A 20,428-nucleotide genomic window follows, 5' to 3' on the forward strand; every position below is an offset into this window, starting at 1 on the left:
CACGATGATAGTCTGGTTCAGGCATGAGACACACAAACAAACAAACAAGAATCCGACAAGGACAGGAGCAGAAACAGAGAGAGATATAGGGACCTAATCAGAGGGAAAAAGGGAACAGGTGGGGAACGGGGTGAATGGGTAATTAGGAGGAGACAAGGCACAGCTGGGGAAAAGAGGGGGAGAAAAGGTAACATAACAACGACCAGCAGAGGGAGACAGGGTGAAGGGAAAGGACAGAGACAAGACAACATGACAGAGATACTGTTGCGAAGAAGTTTAAAGCCGGATTTGGATACAAAAATATTTCCCAAGCTTTAAACATCCCAAGGAGCACTGTGCAAGCGATAATATTGAAATGGAAGGAGTATCAGACCACTGGAAATCTACCAAGACCTGGCCGTCCCTCTAAACTTTCAGCTCATACAAGGAGAAGACTGATCAGAGATGCAGCCAAGAGGCCCATGATCACTCTGGATGAACTGCAGAGATCTACAGCTGAGGTGGGAGACTCTGTCCATAGGACAACAATCAGTCGTATATTGCACAAATCTGGCCTTTATGGAAGAGTGGCAAGAAGAAAGCAATTTCTTAAAGATATCCATAAAAAGTGTAGTTTAAAGTTTGCCACAAGCCACCTGGGAGACACACCAAACATGTGGAAGAAGGTGCTCTGGTCAGATGAAACCAAAATTGAACTTTTTGGCAACAATGCAAAACGTTATGTTTGGCGTAAAAGCAACACAGGTCATCACCCTGAACACATCATCCCCACTGTCAAACATGGTGCTGGCAGCATCATGGTTTGGGCCTGCTTTTCTTCAGCAGGGACAGGGAAGATGGTTAAAATTGATGGGAAGATGGATGGAGCCAAATACAGGACCATTCTGGAAGAAAACCTGATGGAGTCTGCAAAAGACCTGAGACTGGGACGGAGATTTGTCTTCCAACAAGACAATGATACAAAACATAAAGCAAAATCTACAATGGAATGGTTCAAAAATAAACATATCCAGGTGTTAGAATGGCCAAGTCAAAGTCCAGACCTGAATCCAATCGAGAATCTGTGGAAAGAACTGAAAACTGCTGTTCACAAATGCTCTCCATCCAACCTCACTGAGCTCGAGCTGTTTTGCAAGGAGGAATGGGAAAAAATGTCAGTCTCTCGATGTGCAAAACTGATAGAGACATACCCCAAGCGACTTACAGCTGTAATCGCAGCAAAAGGTGGCGCTACAAAGTATTAACTTAAGGGGGCTGAATAATTTTGCACGCCCAATTTTTCAGTTTTTGATTTGTTAAAAAAGTTTGAAATATCCAATAAATGTCGTTCCACTTCATGATTGTGTCCCACTTGTTGTTGATTCTTCACAAAAAAATGCAGTTTTATATCTTTATGTTTGAAGCCTGAAATGTGGCAAAAGGTCGCAAAGTTCAACGGGGCCGAATACTTTCGCAAGGCACTGTAAATAAAATCTGAAATCATTCTCTCTACTGTTATTCTGACATTTCACATTCTTAAAATAAAGTGGTGATCCTAACTGACCTAACACAGGGAAATTTTACTAGGATTAAGTGTCAGGAATTGTGAAAAACAGAGTTTAAATGTATTTGACTAAGGTGTATGTAAACATCCGACTTCAACTGTATATGTCTTTATATAATAAACTCTTGTTAAATATGAATAAATAATGTGAGCTGTTTTTAGATTAACGTTGCTAGTATTGAGAATTTTCCAGAACATGTGTGGCAATTATTTATTTCAGAGGTGCCAGTAAGACTAGTGCTCTCTATATGTGCTCTGGGTCATGAGACACCATTAGACATGCACCTGTCTGGGGAGTGGACATGTCTGGTTATTTCTGTAACAGTGGTATGGCCTCATATTTACTGTTGCTATGGTCCTACATGAATGCACCTGTCTTAGGCGAGAACCAGTCTGTATTTTTTAACTATTGGTGTGGCTCTAAAGTTTCCATGCCCTAATATGAAACCAAACTAAAAACTAGTGCACGGCAAAAAGATAACCGGTGGCTAAATGCCAGAGTGGATGAGTCATTAAGAGGAGTTACTATGTGTGTGACGTAAGAAGGAAAAATGTATAAGAAGTGTGTGCCAAGACTGGAAAGTTAGTTGTTTTCATGAACCGGCTCGGCTTTTATTATATTGTAATAAAAGTCTATTTGAACTCACAGGCTCCGGTATTTGAGAGATATTATTGACTGAATATTTCTACGACACTAGCTACTGTACGTTATACCTCAGCCTGCCTAGTCAGCGAGCCAGCTAGCTAGCCAGATTTTTATTTAGCTAACGTTAGCTAGCTAAGTTAGCTACTGTTACTGTTATTGTAGCTTAATCTTTCTATGTAGCTTGCACTTCAATGGTATCCCCTGAGAAGATTTTATTTAATTTTTACAACCAGGCGAAATACTGAAGGTACCACTGATCTCGGACAAGAGGCGCATCATTCAGAGAAATTCACAATTCAGGGTAACGTTAAGCAGTTAACTTCTGTTAGATAACTGGACGGATTTAGTTATGTACAACCATTTTTCAACAACATTTTTTCCATCTAGCTAGTTGGTCATCTACATGTTGCTGGCTATTCATATAGTTCAGTGGAGGCTGCTGATGGGAGGATGGCTCATAATGGAATGGAGTAAATGGAATAATGGTATCAAACACGTGGTATGTGGTTGATGCCATTCCATTCACTCCATTCCTGCCATTTATTATGAGCCGTCCTCCCCTCAGCAGCCTCCACTGATATAGGTGTATATCTGTCATATTGAGGTGTCTAGCTATAAGTTAAACCTGATCAATCAAATGGATAGGTGTAAGCAATTATGGTTATTCCAAATGTCCTTAACTAGGTGTCTTTGCTAGACTGACAGAGAGGGAGAGGGAGGCCCCACAGAGCCCCGGGACAGCAACACAATTAGACCAAACCAAATCATGAGAAAACAAAAATATAATTACTTGACACATTGGAAAGAATTAACAAAAAAACAGATCAAACTAGAATGCTTCTTGGCCCTAAACAGAGAGTACACAGTGGCAAAATACCTTACCACTGTGACTGACCCAAACTTAAGGAAAGCTTTGACTATGTACAGACTCAGCGAGCATAGCCTTGCTATTGAGAAAGGTCCTCGTAGGCAGACCTGGCTCTCAAGAGAAGCCAGGCTATGTGCACACTGCCCACAAAATGAGGTGGAAACTGAGCTGCATTTCCTAACCTCCTGCCAAATGTATGACCATATTAGAGACACATATTTCCCTCAGATTACACAAACTCCAATATCTACTGGGTGAAATACCACAGTGTGCCATAACAGCAGCAAGTTTTGTAACCTGTTGCCACGAGAAAAGGGGAACCAGTGAAGAACAAACAAGAACAAACAAACAAGAACAAACAAACAAGAACAAACAAACAAGAACAAACAAACAAGAACAAACAAACAAGAACAAACAAACAAGAACAAAATACAACCCATATTTTTGTTTATTTATTTTCCCTTTTGTACTTTCACTATTTGCACATTGTTACAACACTGTATTTAGACATAATATGACATTTAAAATGTCTTTATTATTTTGGAACTTCTGTGAGTGTAATGTTTACTGTTCATTTTATATTGTTTATTTGACTTTTGTTTATTTTCTACTTCACTTGCTTTGGCATTGTTAACATGTGTTTTCCCATGCCAATAAAACCAGTGATTTGAATTGAGAGTGGGCGGGGGGGTAGGAGAGAAAGAAAATATGAAAGTGAGAAAAGGGACAGAGAGAGAAAGACAGCAGTGGAAATGTACTTAGACTTCAGTATTTTAACAACTCTTCTCTTCCAACTTGTTAAGTAATCATACAGTATGTACCTACGGGGGAAGGATGGCCAGCCACACAGGAGTGTGATTTTTTTACTAAGGAGGAGAAAGAGGTTGTGCTGACCGAGATGCATGCTGGCCATTTCGAAGAGAAGCACATGATTGCCAAAATCAACCTACGCTTCCTTCTTCTGACGGGGAATTGAATTGTCAAGGAGGTGGACAGCTGGCCAAGGGAAATAACCTTTTGTTTATCGATCACATTCTATTATATCAGAAAGTATTATGTTTTCAATGAATGTCATATCAGAGAGCACACAATGGATCAATTTGTTACTTTGTGCTTATAGGTCATTACCCTGTCTAGCCTGCCAAAAATGTGTGAGGGTTCATGAAGACTGTGGTGCCGGAGTTGAAGCCCATCAAAGTTGTTTCATCATGGCATATGATGGGTAAGGGTCCCAATTCAAATTTAGCCCCGATAAGTTGTTTTGTAATGGATGCTTTATTTGACCACAGCAGAGTTCAATATTATAGAATGTGTGTTTGTGTGTGTTTGTGTGTGTGTCAGTATCCTTACACAAGTATGAAAGTTTGCATACAATATGACTCAGATACAGGTAAGAATATAAAATAATCTTCTCACAATGCAAATAGCCCGGTTAGCCAATGTGCGAGAGCACTGGTTGGTCGGCCCAATTAAGGTAGTATGTACATATGTACATGAACGTATAGTTAAAGTGACAGTGCATATATGATAAACACCAGAGTAGCAGTAGCGTAAAAGAGGGGTTGGCAGGGGGGGGGGGGGGGGGGGGGGGTACACAATGTAGATAGTCCGGGTAGCCATTTGATTACCTGTTCAGGAGTCTAATGGCTTGGGGGTAAACACTGTTGAGAAGCCTTTTTGTCCTAGACTTGGCACTCCGGTACCGCTTGCCATGTGGTAGTAGAGAGAACAGTCTATAACTGGGGTGGCTGGGGTCTTTGACAATTTTTAGGGCCTTCCTCTGACACTGCCTGGTGTAGAGGTCCTGGATGGCAGTCAGCTTAGCTTCAGTGATGTACTGGGCCATACGCACTGCCCTCTGTAGTGCCTTGCGGTCGGAGGCTGAGCAATTGCCCTACCAGGCAGTGATGCAAAAAGTGAAGATGCTCTCGATTTTGCAGCTGTATAAATCCTTTTGAGGATCTCAGGACCCATGCCAAATCTTTTTAGTTTCCTGAGGGGGAATAGGCTTTGTCGTGCCCTCTTCATGACTGTCTTGGTGTGTTTGGACCATTCTAGTTTGTTGGTGATGTGGACACCAAGGAACTTGAAGCGCTCAACCTGCTCCACTACAGCCCCATCGATGAGAACGGGGGCGTGCTCGGTCATCCTTTTCCTGTAGTCCACAATCATCTCCTTAGTCTTGGTTACGTTAAAGGACAGGTTGTTATTCTGGCACCACCCGGCCAGGTCTCTGACCTCCTCCCTATAAGCTGTCTCGTCGTTGTCGGTGATCGGGCCTACCACTGTTGTGTCGTCTGCAAACTTAATGATGGTGTTGGAGTCGTGCCTGGCCATGTAGTCGTGGGTGAACAAGGAGTACAGGAGGGGACTGAGCACACACCCCTGGGGGGCTCCAGGGTTGAGGATCAGCGTGGCAGATGTGTTGCTACGTACTCTCACCACCTGGGGGCAGCCTGTCAGGATCCAGTTGCAGAGGGAGGTGTTTAGTCCCAGGATCCTTAGCTTAGTGATGAGATTTACTATGGTGTTGAACGCTGAGCTGTAGTCAATGAATAGCGTTCTCACATACTGTAAGTGTTTTGTGTCCAGGTCCAGGTGGGAAAGGTCCAGGTGGGAAAGGTCCAGGTGGGAAAGGGCAGTGTGGAGTGCAATAGAGATTGCATCATCTGTGGATCTGTTTGGGCGATATGCAAATTGGAGTGGGTCTAGGGTTTCTGGGATAATGGTGTTGATGTGAGCCATTACCAACCTTTCAAAGCACTTCATGGCTACGGACGTGAGTGCTACGGGTCTGTAGTCATTTAGACAGGTTGCGTTTGTGTTCTTGGGAACAGGGACTATGGTGGTCTGCTTGAAACATGTTGGTATTACAGACTCAATTAGGGACATGTTGAAAATGTCAATGAAGACCCTTGCCAGTTGGTCAGCACATCCCCGGAGCACACGTCCTGGTAATCCGTCTGGCCCCGCAGCCTTGTGTATGTTGACCTGTTTAAAGGTCTTACTCACATCGGCTACGGAGAGCGTGATCACACAGTCGTCCGGAACAGCTGATGCTCTCATGCATGCCTCAGTGTTATTATTTGACCATGCTGGTTATTTATGAACATTTGAACATCTTGGCCATGTTCTGTTATAATCTCCACCCGGCACAGCCAGAAGAGGACCGGCCACCCCTCATAGCCTGGTTCCTCTCTAGGTTTCTTCCTAGATTTTGGCCTTTCTATGGAGTTTCTCCTAGCCACCGTGCTTCTACACCTGCATTGCTTGCTGTTTGGGGTTTTAGGCTGGGTTTCTGTACAGCACTTTGAGATATCAACAGATGTAAGAAGGGCTATATAAATACATTTGATTTGATTTGTTGCTTGCCACGAAGTGAGCATAGAAGTGATTTAGCTCGTCTGGTAGGCTCGTGTCACTGGGCAGCTCGCGGCTGGGCTTCCCTTTGTCGTCTGTAATAGTTTGCAAGCCTTGCCACATAAGACGAGCATCGCAGCCTGTGTAGTATGATTCAATCTTAGCCCTGTATTGACACTTTGCCTGTTTGATGGTTTGTCGCAGGACATAGCAGGATTTCTTGTAAGCTTCCGGGTTAGAGTCCTGCACCTTGAAAGCGGCACCTCTACCCTTTAGCTCAGTGCGATGTTGCCTGTCATCCATGGCTTCTGGTTGGGGTATGTATGTACAGTCACTGTGGGGATGACGTCCTCGATGCACTTATTGAGAAAGCCAGTGACTGATGTGGTGTACTCCTCAATGCCATCGGAAGAATCCCGGAACATATTCCAGTCTGTGATAGCAAAACAGTCCTGTAGTTTAGCATCTGCTTCATCTGACCACTTTTTTATAGACCGAGTCCCTGGTGCTTCCTGCTTTAGTTTTAGCTTGTAAGAAGGAATCAGGAGGATAGAGGTGTGGTCGGATTTACCAAAATGCATACAGCCCAGTATATCACGTGGGCCGAGCTTCCTGCCATCCAGGACCTCTATACAAGGCGATGTACCGGTTCACCTAGTCAGTCTGTCATGGAAAGAGCAGGTGTTCCTAATGTTTTGTACACTGGGTAACAGTACTGTGTCAAACCGTAGGTGTACGAGGTAATTGAGGTAGATATGTACATACAGCATAACTAGGAATAAAGTGACAGATAATAAACAGTAAGAGGAGTTTATGTGATGAGTCAAAGTTAGTGAAAACAGGGTCGATGCAGATAGTCCGGGTCGCTATCTAACTATTTATCAAATCAAATCTTTATTGGTCACATACACATGTTTAGCAAATGTTATTGTGGGTGTAGCGAAAGGCTTGTTCATTGACTCTTATGGCTGGGAGGTAGAAGCTTTTCAGGGTCCTGTTGGTTCCAGTGGGTGGGCCTATACCCTCCCAGGCCCAGCCATGGCTGTGCCCCTGCCCAGTCATGTGAAATCCATAGATTAAGGCCTAATGAATTTATTTAAATTGACTGATTGCCTTATATGAACTGTAACTGCGTTTATATTTTTGTTCAGTATATTATATATTATTGTCTCCAAAGAGGTGTGTTCTGAACATAAACAGCATATAAAATCTATCAACAGTATATATTCTGAACACGAACGAGGATGTCAAACATGTAAAAGTGGTATTGGAGGCTAAATGTAAACACATTCTCCTGCAGACAGACACAGCGACATGATAGTTTCTGTCAGTCTCTTAGCAACAGCATCTCCATGCTCAGCCTTATCACCTCCAGCAAGGCCTGCGGGTCTTTCTCTCACATGACCTTTGTCCCCTCCATCTTCTCCGTCAGGGCCCGTTTTATGAAGTTTAGATCGTATCGGTAAACAGACGATAAGCTCTGGTTGGAGTTATTGTAGCCTAGGAGGTACCTAGATAAAAGGAAATAAGCCTTTGTTACAGGCTTTGTTTTTTTATTCATGTTTTGAGGTTGGAATTTAGCACGTAGGTCGCACCGATTGGTGTCACCTCGTCAGTCAGTGTGTTAAACCTGTGTTGGCCCAGGTGCTATTTAGGAGTGGCTGGCCCAGTGCTCCAGTTGAGCGTGAGAGATGTTAAGGAGAGCTACACTTTGTCAGCTGTGGTGCGAGTTCAACCTTTTTACGTTAGAAAGAAGCTAGTGTTTTGGTGTTTCTTCAGTTCTTTTTACTCCCTGTCCTAAATTGTGTTTTTTTCTTATAGTTTGTCATGGTGGGTGTCTTTAAGAACGACGATCTGTTTTATTTGGTTGGCAGTGATTATCTTTGTTGTGAGCGTCATTTTGAGTTTGTCTTGTGGGAACGTTACACCTTGGAGAAGTAAGCCTTATCCGAGCCAGAACAGTCTATAGGGACTGGAGTCCATCTCCTGTTTCTGTAGTGTGATTTACAAGTACACCCCCTGGACAGGACACCAATCCATCTCCTGTTTCTGTAGTGTGAGCCAGTGTGATTTACAAGTACACCCCCCAGGATAGGAGGCTTGTACCCAGAGGGAGTAACTCACTGGGAACGGATGTCGGTTCAACATTTGAGTTGTCAAATAATGTGAAATCAACCAAAAATGTACCCCCTTTATTGGCTTTAGGTTTAAAGTTGGCTGAAAATGGTAAAGTCCCTTAGGTTTTCTATATTGATTCAACTTCATCACATTAAATGTTTTGGTTGAAATGACATGGAAACAATGCTGATTCAACCTGTTTTTGCCCAGTGGGAAGCTTTACTGCTAAGCAGACAGGCACTGTGGTCCACACACCTTTCGGGCTACCTTGCACTGGCCCACATCACAGTGAGGGACACCACAGGGTCAGCAGCATTGCCATCAACAGGTTACAGCACGTCCCGGACGACTTAACTGTTAGACCGTGCCATGTTGTCGAAGGGAACAGGGGTTGCGTTGAATAACAAAGATCATATTCCTTAGTTCTGAGTTACTATGGAAACAGAGAGACAAGTTCCATAAGCTCCAGGTGGAAGGATCCTTTTTTTATGTAAAAAAAAAAAGCAGAGAAATCTGGACCTGCAAAATCTCAATGGACAGAAAAAATATACACCAGAAAGATTCCTTTAGGTTATGAGTTTGTTTATTTGAAACAAAACCCCATCTAAATATGTCATCATTCAAACTTAACAATACATACCATTATAAGTTTTGGGTACATTTAAAAAAAAAAACACACACAAAAAAAAAAAATGATTGAATGGGAAATAGTTTGGAACAAGGCTATATTTAAGTGCAAAATAGTATATTAAACTAGGGAAATGTACAGTACATAGAGTTCTATGTGGAACATGGAATGTGATGCATAGATTTAAGACCAACTCATGGAATGTCTGTAGTGTGGGGCTATGGTCATAGCGACAGAAGGCTGACTAAAACAATCATTCAAATATAGTAGCAGCTAGACATGCAGATCATTTGGTATGAGGCTACTGTGCAATAGTTGTATTCGAAAGGGACGGTTTTCCCCGGACACAGATTAAGCTAAATACTGAACTAAAATGCTATTTTCTATATGGAGGTTCTCCATTGACCATTATTTATAGTCCAGGGTCCAGGGAAACCGGCCTAAAACGTTTTGGAGGGACAGTCACTAGACTTCCATTATTCATGAAAAGGTTTAGACATTACTACACACTTGATTTAGCTTATGTATAGGCAATAAGGTGTTCAATGTACAAGCTGCGTGCAAGTTGCAAAACAGGTTTGTACAATCCATTTTAAGACAACTCTCTTCACACGTAAGAGAACTATTAGTATTTATATGGTATAAAATATATAGTATAGTATCTGTCTGTAGCTTCGCATCGCAGTACAGCAAGACGGTTGTTGAGTGTCAATAAGATTATCTTCAAAATGGAATCTCCCTATAACACATGTTCTATTGTTTCTACTATGTTGTTGTTACCTCTAACCTGGGTGGTTCCAGCCCTGAATGCTGATTGGCTGACAGCCGTGGTATATCACACTGTATGCCACGGGTATGACGAAACATTTGTTTTTACTGCTCTAATTATGTCGGTAACCAGTTTATAATAGCAATAAGGCACCTCTGGGGTTTGTGGTATATGGCCAATATACCACGGCTAAGGACTGTGTCCAGGCACTCCGCGTTGCATCATGCATAAGAACAGCCCTTAGACACGATATACTGGCCGTATACCACACCCCCTTGGGCCTTATTGGTCAATCATAGTCAGCTGTTAATGATAAATATCCCTTTAAGTATGGGGCTAAAAAACTATAGGAAAATGATTGCAGGTGCAGAAAACCTTCCTGTATGTATGCATGTATGTATCATCATCTTAACCAAATATACTGCAAAAAAATGAATCACAATCTTTACCATTTTTAACGTTATGAATTAATTTAGAAAATACTGGAATGGACATTCTTTAAACACATTTTGTGGATTAAATGTATTCATAGTAGGGAGGGACATTGTTGGTGCTCTCATTAGAAAGGGAAGATGGGGAAGGGGGATCATTTTCCCTAATCAAATGTCTGGGGGGGGGGGGGGGGGGGTGTAGCATCATGACTTAGGACCAGGGGCCAGAGTTTTCCCTCACCAGAAAAACTCTGGGCCCTTGTTCTGAATCTAATGACAGCTGGTATATAAGACCGGTGTCTGTACCAAACCAGGCTGGCCTCAGGGCATGACCAGGTCAGTGACACTAGAAGCCAGGCTGGCCTCAGGGCATGACCAGGTCAGTGATACTAGAAGCCAGGCTGGCCTCAGGGCATGACCAGGTCAGTGATACTAGAAGCCAGGCTGGCCTCAGGGCATGACCAGGTCAGTGACACTAGAAGCCAGGCTGGCCTCAGGGCATGACCAGGTCAGTGATACTAGAAGCCAGGCTGGCCTCAGGGCATGACCAGGTCAGTGATACTAGAAGCCAGGCTGGCCTCAGGGCATGACCAGGTCAGTGATACTAAAAGCCAGGCTGGCATCAGGGCATGACCAGGTCAGTGATACTAGAAGCCAGGCTGGCCTCAGGGCACGGCCAGGTCAGTGAAACTAGAAGCCAGGCCAAACTCAGGGCATGACGAGGCTGTCCTTCTCCTTCTCTATCCCCCTGACCAGCTCCTCCACCCAGAGCACCTCCGACGCCACCTGCTCTGCCAGGACCTCGTAACGGTTCTCCAGACGGCCAAACTTCCTCTTGAGGGCGTTAGCAGCCAGCATGGTGGCGCGGGCATCCTCCTGACTCTGCCTGCGCTGGGCCTGGGTACGCTGCAGCTCCTGGCGGATGTGACCCAGGTCGCTGGCGATGCTCTGGTTCTCCTCCTTGTACCAGCCCTCCTTCTCCTCATAGATAGACAGGAGAGCAGCCACATCCTCCCGGCACGACCTGGAGAAGTCAGGGAGATGTTAGAATGTATGGAACACGTATGTTGTATCCAATTAGAGCGGCTGTACATGCATTTTTTAAATAATCTACTTAAAATTACGAATCCATCCATCTATCGATTCATCCCTCCCTCTCACCTCTGGTTCTGTTCCAGGTCTCTCAGCCCCTCCTCAGCAGCAGCGATCTCCTCCAGCACCTGGGAGAAGCGTTCGAAGTTGACGTAGGTGTTGTTGGGGGGCATGGAGGAGTGGGACTTGATAGTGTACTCCTTTAGACGCGTGGTCTTCAGGCGCCTGCGCTCCGGCTTCTTCCCGCTCTCCTCCTGGCGCACATTCCGCCTCTTGATCACCTGGGAGGAGAGGAGCGTTAATGGATAGCAGATAAAGGGGGTCAAAAAGCACCAGTAAACCATCAGTAAAGCGGCAGTGAACCATCAGTAAACCATCAGTAAAGCGGCAGTGAACCATCAGTAAAGCGGCAGTGAACCATCAGTAAAGCGGCAGTGAACCATCAGTAAAGCGGCAGTGAACCATCAGTAAAGCGGCAGTGAACCATCAGTAAACCATCAGTAAACCATCAGTAAACCATCAGTAAAGCGGCAGTAAGCCATCAGTAAACCATCAGTAAAGCGGCAGTAAAGCGGCAGTAAAGCGGCAGTAAAGCATCAGTAAACCATCAGTAAACCATCAGTAAACCATCAGTAAGCCATCAGTAAAGCGGCAGTAAGCCATCAGTAAACCATCAGTAAGCCATCAGTAAAGCGGCAGTAAACCATCAGTAAACCATCAGTAAACCATCAGTAAGCCATCAGTAAAGCGGCAGTAAAGCATCAGTAAAGCGGCAGTAAAGCATCAGTAAGACATCAGTAAAGCGGCAGTAAAGCGGCAGTAAACCATCAGTAAACCATCAGTAAACCATCAGTAAACCATCAGTAAGCCATCAGTAAAGCGGCAGTAAACCATCAGTAAACCATCAGTAAGCCATCAGTAAGCCATTAGTAAACCATCAGTAAACCATCAGTAAACCATCAGTAAAGCGGCAGTAAACCATCAGTAAACCATCAGTAAGCCATCAGTAAGCCATCAGTAAACCATCAGTAAACCATCAGTAAACCATCAGTAAACCATCAGTAAAGCGGCAGTAAACCATCAGTAAACCATCAGTAAGCCATCAGTAAAGCGGCAGTAAACCATCAGTAAACCATCAGTAAACCATCAGTAAACCATCAGTAAGCCATCAGTAAACCATCAGTAAGCCATCAGTAAAGCGGCAGTAAACCATCAGTAAACCATCAGTAAACCATCAGTAAACCATCAGTAAGCCATCAGTAAAGCGGCAGTAAACCATCAGTAAACCATCAGTAAACCATCAGTAAAGCGGCAGTAAACCATCAGTAAACCAGGTGCTAAAAGCCAACAGTTGCTTTATAAGTGAAAGAGGGCAAAGGGATAGTCCAACATTTGGGATCAGTAAGATGTAAAATATGTGTGAAATGGCGAGAGACGTCTACCTTGATCCAGGGATGCTGAAGGCTGTCATCGATGGTCATCCTCTTCCTGGAGAAATAAGAGATGAAAAATAATAAATTATTACTTTCTGCTTTACTGTCATGCCTTAGTAATTGCAATTATATAATTTCCACTGAAGACCAAAGTTCTCCAAGGCTATGGTGCTGATTCAGTAAACGTCCCTACAATGATATATTAACTAACAAGACAAACAAAAGCAAATAGTTACTGTCATGTCCCTGCGTGTGTTGTTCTAAGTATTCCCAGGCCCGTTCTATCCACAGTAAACCAGCCTTACTTGGGATCCTTGACCAGCAGGCGTCTGATGAAGTCCTTGGCCAGCTCACTGGTATTGCTGAAGTACTCCTCGTCAAAGTCATAGTTGACAGCAGAGATGTTGGTCAGAGTCTCCTGCTTGGTCTCCCCCAGGAACGGAGAGGCACCACTCAACCTGAGGAAGACAAAACAACATGTTGAGAACACTCAACCTAAGGTTAACCAAGTGGTATGGACAAAATATTAAATACAATCGCTTAATTTGCTATTTCATCATGTAAATGATTGGATTGCTCAGAAATAACATTCACTTGTGTCGTTCTCCATTTTGTAAAACAGGTACAGAATATGATCAAAAAATGTCTGTAGATTTAGAAATAATCTAACAACATATTTGACACGGTTTATGTCGCTCAACTGACACCATTATAATGTGAGGCAGTACTTACAGAATGTACGTGATAACTCCAATACTCCTGGAGAAACAAGAGGACAACAAATTAGTGAGATTTACCTGAAGGGTAAAGAAACAGAGAAAAACAACAATAACAAAAAGTTCTCAAAATCAGAAAAAAACATTTAAAATAATCTTAGTTTATTTTACCACATGTCAGCCTCCAGTCCGAGTGGTTCATAGTTGACTATCTCTGGAGCTGTAAAACAAGCAGGATTATTAGAACCCAGATGATCTTCAGGGAGATCTCAACACACAGACCTCCACTTATTAAAACCAATATGAAGGAATATTTTCCCCATTCCATAACATTAAGATCATTGTGGAATTATTATTTTTATTTTAAAGCTATACGGGCCACCCGAGTGGCGCAGCTGTCTGAGGCACTGCATCGCAGTGTTGCGGCGTCACTACAGACCTGGGGTTCAACCCCCGGCTGTGTCACAACCGGCCGTGACCGCGTGTTCCATATGGCGGCGGACAATTGGCCCAGCGTTGTCCGGGTTAGGAGAAGGTTTGGTCGGGGGGGGTTCATCGTGCTCTAGCGACTCCTTGTGGCGTGTCGGGCCGGGCGCCTGCTAGCTGACTTCGGTCCTCAGTTGAGCGGCGTTTCCTCCGACACATTGGTGCGGCTGGCTTCCGGGTTAAGCCGGTGGATGTTAAGAAGCGCGGTTTGGCGGGTCATATTTCGGAGGACGCATGACTCAACCGTCACCTCTCCCGAGGCCGTTGAGGAGTTGCAGCGATGAGACAAGATCGAAATCACAAAATTTGGGCGAAAAAGGGAGTTCAAATGTCCAAAAATAAAAATAAATAATATACTGTTTGAAGATACTGTATGTTTAAATAAGGAAAATGAATATGTAGGAGCGTCTCACACACATAACGAAATATATGTGGAACACTAAATTGCTATTATTATTATTAATACATATTACAAACACATCTCTATGGTCTCACCAACAAACTCTGGCGTTCCAAAGATATTCTTAAACTCATTTCCAGCTTTGATCTGATGAGCGATGCCAAAGTCGATGAGTTTGATCCTGGGGTTGGAGACGTTCTTATCAAGCAGCATGATGTTCTCTGGCTACGGCACAAACAAACATTTCAGAATGCAGATAATAATACAATACAGATGTTTTTTTGTTTTTTTTTAAGACACCAAACTGTATATTTCTCAAATGATGGAAATCTTTTGGACGTTTTCACTGACGTGCCAATGACTCAAAACAGTCTATCAAGTTATACATTGAGTGAGGAGTCGGAGTGCTCCAATAGGAGTTTAAAGGAATACGTCAAGTCAAGATGGAACTTTAGTTTACAATGCCAGCCTGGCTTCTCCTTCCCCAGACTCCACCCTACCCACCTTCAGGTCAAAATGAGCGATGCGTTTGGAGTGTAGATAGTAGACCCCGTCCAGGATCTGTTTGAGGAACTGTGTGGCCTCCTCCTCTGTTAGAGACTCCTTCTCTGCCAGGAAGTCAAATAGTTCCCCTCCAGACACTCTGGACCACACCACAGAACGGGGTTAAAAAAAAAACAACTCTATTTTATCAATATACTATTTGAGTACAGGTCTGGGCCTGTATTCAGAAAGAGTCTCAGACGAATGCTGCTTTAGGATCAGTTTAGCCTTTTAGATCATAGTGAATGCGATTACAAGGACGGGGAGGTGGCTGATCCTAGATCAGCCCCAAATATCAACTGGTGTAGCTCTACTCACAGCTCCAGTATGAGGATGACGTCCGTCTTGTTCTCAAAGATGTCGTGCAGCGTGATGATGTTGCTGTGCTGGATCTCTCTCAGAATGTTCACCTAGAATTTCATTTGATTTATTTCATAATTAATTTATTTTTTATTTTTAAAAGGCATATAAAGCTGGTCCTGCCAGTACATACAATGATTGAGGATAAAACGTAAAGCCCAAATTCTTATTTCCATTGTGGTTCTCTCACCTCCCTCTCGATCTCCTCGCGGCTTACGCCCCGGCGGCTGGACGACAGGCGACGCTTCTTGATTAACTTGGCGGCGTACTCCGAGCCAGAACTCTTGTCTTTACACTTCCGTACGATAGCGAATTGTCCACTAGGAGAGTTAATGAGGATGATGATGATCGATAGTATAATATAATATGTACATAAACACAGGAAACAAGAAAGAGTGACTGGGCCAAATTCAAATAGCCAATCTGGGGAAAATCCTGATTTAAAGCTATAAATCCTTGACTACAAATTGTATAGGCTAGTGTTCACTGGAAGCATTGCAACACACTGGTTGGCAGTTTCATTTTATGTAATTAGATAAAGACTCTATGCAAACATGTAAAGTGGGTGGCTATTTTTTTTAAAATTATAAACATTTACACCTAACATCAGAGGGTGCGGGCTAGGGCCATTCCCCCCAGAAATGTCCAGGAACTTGCAGGTGCCTTGGTGGAAGAGTTGGGTAACATCTCACAGCAAGAACTGGCAAATCTGGTGCAGTTCATGAGGAGATGCACTGCAGTACTTAATGTAGCTTGTGGCTACACCAGAAACTGACTGTTACTTTACATTTTGACCCCCCCCCCCCTTGTTCAGGGACACATTATTCAATTTCTGTTAGTCACTTTTCTGTGGAACTTGTTGAACTTGTTGAATCTTATGTTCATACAAATATTTACACATTTTAAGTTTGCTGAAAACAAACGCAGTTGACAGTAAGAGGACGTTTCTTTTTTTGCAGAGTTCATAAAGTCTGCATTCCTGAGGGTCTAGCCATTCCTAAAGTTAAGTCTACAGCGCTTCTCTATCTGCAAAGAACTGAATGTTCTGCTCTGCCATTTAATGTACCCTTTCTGAGCAAACTCAGCCCCCCCCCCTCCCCCCTATCACACAGCAAGACCATACCTAGAGCCAGAGAGGAAATAAACAGCTAGACTACACCTAAAACAGCTAAACTACACCTAATACACAGCTAGACTACTCCTAATAAACAGCTAGACTACACCTAATACACAGCTAGACTACTCCTAATACACAGCTAGACTACACCTAATACACAGCTAGACTACTCCTAATAAACAGCTAGACTACTCCTAATAAACAGCTAGACTACTCCTAATAAACAGCTAGACTACACCTAATACACAGCTAAACTACACCTAATACACAGCTAGACTACTCCTAATAAACAGCTAGACTACACCTAATACACAGCTAGACTACTCCTAATACACAGCTAGACTACACCTAATACACAGCTAGACTACACCTAATACACAGCTAGACTACTCCTAATAAACAGCTAGACTACACCTAATACACAGCTAGACTACACCTAATACACAGCTAGACTACACCTAATACACAGCTAGACTACTCCTAATAAACAGCTAGACTACACCTAATACACAGCTAGACTACTCCTAATAAACAGCTAGACTACTCCTAATAAACAGCTAGACTACACCTAAAACAGCTAGACTACACCTAATACACAGCTAGACTACACCTAATACACAGCTAGACTACTCCTAATAAACAGCTAGACTACACCTAATACACAGCTAGACTACTCCTAATAAACAGCTAGACTACTCCTAATAAACAGCTAGACTACTCCTAATACACAGCTAGACTACTCCTAATACACAGCTAGACTACACCTAATACACAGCTAGACTACTCCTAATAAACAGCTAGACTACTCCTAATAAACAGCTAGACTACACCTAAAACAGCTAGACTACACCTAATACACAGCTAGACTACACCTAATACACAGCTAGACTACTCCTAATAAACAGCTAGACTACACCTAATACACAGCTAGACTACTCCTAATAAACAGCTAGACTACACCTAATACACAGCTAGACTACTCCTAATAAACAGCTAGACTACACCTAATACACAGCTAGACTACTCCTAATAAACAGCTAGACTACACCTAATACACAGCTAGACTACACCTAATACACAGCTAGACTACACCTAATACACAGCTAGACTACACCTAATACACAGCTAGACTACTCCTAATAAACAGCTAGACTACTCCTAATAAACAGCTAGACTACACCTAAAACAGCTAGACTACACCTAATACACAGCTAGACTACACCTAAAACACTAATAAACAGCTAGACTACTCCTAATAAATAAACAGCTAGACTACTCCTAATAAACAGCTAGACTACACCTAATAAACAGCTAGACTACACCTAATAAAGAGCTAAACTACACCTAAAACAGCTAATAAACAGCTAGACTACACCTAAAACAGCTAATAAACAGCTAGACTACACCTAATAAACAGCTAGACTACACCTAATAAAGAGCTAGACTACACCTAATAAAGAGCTAAACTACACCTAAAACAGCTAATAAACAGCTAGACTACACCTAATAAACAGCTAGACTACACCTAATAAACAGCTAGACTACACCTAATAAACAGCTAGACTACACCTAATACACAGCTAGACTACACCTAAACCTAGAGGCATAAAGAGGAAATAAACGCATAGAAAGGCAATGATGTCATTCTTCTTCTGCAACACTGCAGAAAACAAAACTTCCATATAAAGGTAGGAAGTCAGGTTTATTGTGTCCCAAATGGCACCCTATATTCCTTTTATAGTGTACTACTTTAGCCCTATGGTCTCTAATCTAAAGTAGTGCGCTACGTCAACAGGTTGCCATTTGGAACAAATTCAGGTTTAATCCTGTAGAAGCAAATGACTCATTCTAGTGCTCCGGCTCTGTTTAGTTTATAAGGACTTGTTAAAAACACAGAGCAGGTTTGCATAACAGGACAGAGAGCTCTACACTGTTGAATACACAGTCCCACAAATACACTGGGAATTTGCCAACGGATGTTTTCATCCAGCTATGTGATTTCAAGTCAACTAAGTGGTATTTGGATTGTATCATTAGGAGAGCCCAACAATCAATATTTAAGATCTTTGTAGAAATATTGCTTCACTTTACATACAAGAGTTACTAAAGGTGGGGGCCTCCCGAGTGGCGCAGTGATCTAAGGTACTGCATCGCAGTGCTAGCTGTGCCACTAGAGATTCCGAGTCTCCCCTCATGGGGCGGTGCACAATTGGCCCAGCGTCGTCCAGGTTAAGGGAGGATTTGGCCGACAGGGATGTCTTTGTCCCATCACGCATTAGCGACTCCTGTGGCGACATGGTCATTGTAATGTTTGAGGACAGGCTCATTGTAATGGCTGGAACGTGGAACATGGAACGGTAGGCACACTTAATTGCATTGGCCCAGTGTGCCTCATGCTGGGTAGGAGTTTTCCTTAATCGTCCTAAAAGTACAAATTCTGCCCACTGACACATTGGGAGAGCTGAATCAAGTCTCCTTTGTATCCTCCTCCAGCAACACTGTACAGACAGACAGGTCAGATCTTACCTCCCTAGCTCCTCTCCCATATCATAGAACGCCTCCACATCCTCTTGTCTGAAGCCAGCCATGGTCTGACTGGGTTGCTGCTGATAGAAGTTGTGTCTTGAATCACACTAAATTACAGAACAGGGAAACATGATTATTAGTACCTGCCAAGGAAATTGAGACCCATAACATGGCAAGGATAGACTTATGTGATGCTGACATGAGCAAAACTAGATCAAATACATACTACACGTCATAGAGTGACAATAGGCATGCCACAGGCTGGATAATTTAGCCACAAGGAGGGGGGGGGGTCAATACAATCAGTTTACACACATACAGTAAATTGATGTAACTATTTGACCCTGAACAAATTCACCCCAAACCAATGATGTGCATAACCCCCCCCCCCCCTCCTCCTCAAAAGTGGTCGTCCTTATTTGGCCAAAGTCAACACGGCAGAGTTGCTGGGTTTCTTCGACTCCACCCACACGTGTGATGAACATAGTGGAGTGGAGAAGGAAAACTTGGCTGGTAGGACTGAGAACTCCGCATACCGGTCTTACTTACGTCATCTTCTTCCATCAACTAGCTGATTAAAAGGGTCTCACTGCGGTTTTAACATTAGATAACCGTTTGCTACTCAGATTGAGAAACAATGGTTTCGTGTTATCTGAAAATACTATGGATTAACATTACACCGCAAATTGTTTTTATTTTTGTTGACAAGTAAAAACTTTAGCCATATGTAGCTAACTAGCTGCTAACTGGCTAGCTACCGTTTGGAGTCTGGAGAAGTGAGCTAGTGGGATACGGCTAACTTTTTCCCTAGAAATAACAACAAACATTAAAACCCAAAACTCTTTCCGTGATAATGGGTCGTGGCAAAACCAAATTCTAAAGAAAATATAGCTACATTTTTGACAAAAGCTTGCTGGTAATGCTATATTAGATAGCTAACGTGCTAGCTAGCTACAAGAACTAATTCACTAACATTAACTAGCGAACAGGATTCGCTGGTCATTCGCTCATCAATTTTCATATAACGTCAGTTGACACCGGAGATGGTAGTTTATCGTTCCTTACTCTGTCTATACAAATTACAAGTCAGATACTTACATTATAACTGGCTACGGGTCCTGCATTCCTCTCCCGAGTCAAATTTCCGGTGGTAGAAGAAAATTACAGCACTTTGAGACAGGAGGATGGACCATATGGAATGACATCATACTGACTTCATCGTTGTGCGTGCACAAGTTTGAACCCGCAAAAGCAAATTATTACTATCTGAAAGAGCAATGAATTTAGATTAAAAAAAAAAAAAAGCTGAAATGTATCTGTCAAATAGCTTCAATGAATCCCAATTATTTCATCCATTTGGGCCGTATTATTGACGTTCAAAGACGATACAAA

General features: G+C 42.9%; 1 protein-coding gene across 1 annotated transcript; it reads right to left on the reverse strand.

Annotated features, from left to right (window-relative positions):
- Positions 1-9,100: 9,100 nt before the first annotated feature.
- On the reverse strand, positions 9,101-20,269 carry LOC110530779 (death-associated protein kinase 3). Its single transcript, XM_021614041.3, has 12 exons — positions 20,135-20,269; positions 19,037-19,143; positions 15,584-15,713; positions 15,352-15,443; positions 14,995-15,133; positions 14,586-14,715; positions 13,776-13,824; positions 13,621-13,647; positions 13,194-13,346; positions 12,898-12,943; positions 11,525-11,736; positions 9,101-11,387 (listed from the first exon to the last, which is right to left on the reverse strand). The coding sequence occupies exons 2-12, from the start codon at positions 19,096-19,098 to the stop codon at positions 11,072-11,074; spliced, it is 1,356 nt and encodes a 451-aa protein (XP_021469716.2). The 5' UTR covers positions 19,099-19,143; positions 20,135-20,269; the 3' UTR covers positions 9,101-11,071.
- Positions 20,270-20,428: the final 159 nt, after the last annotated feature.

This window comes from Oncorhynchus mykiss, chromosome 8, assembly GCF_057628025.1.
Source record: "Oncorhynchus mykiss isolate SJ-2025 chromosome 8, ASM5762802v1, whole genome shotgun sequence".
Classification (NCBI taxonomy): Eukaryota; Metazoa; Chordata; class Actinopteri; order Salmoniformes; family Salmonidae; genus Oncorhynchus; species Oncorhynchus mykiss.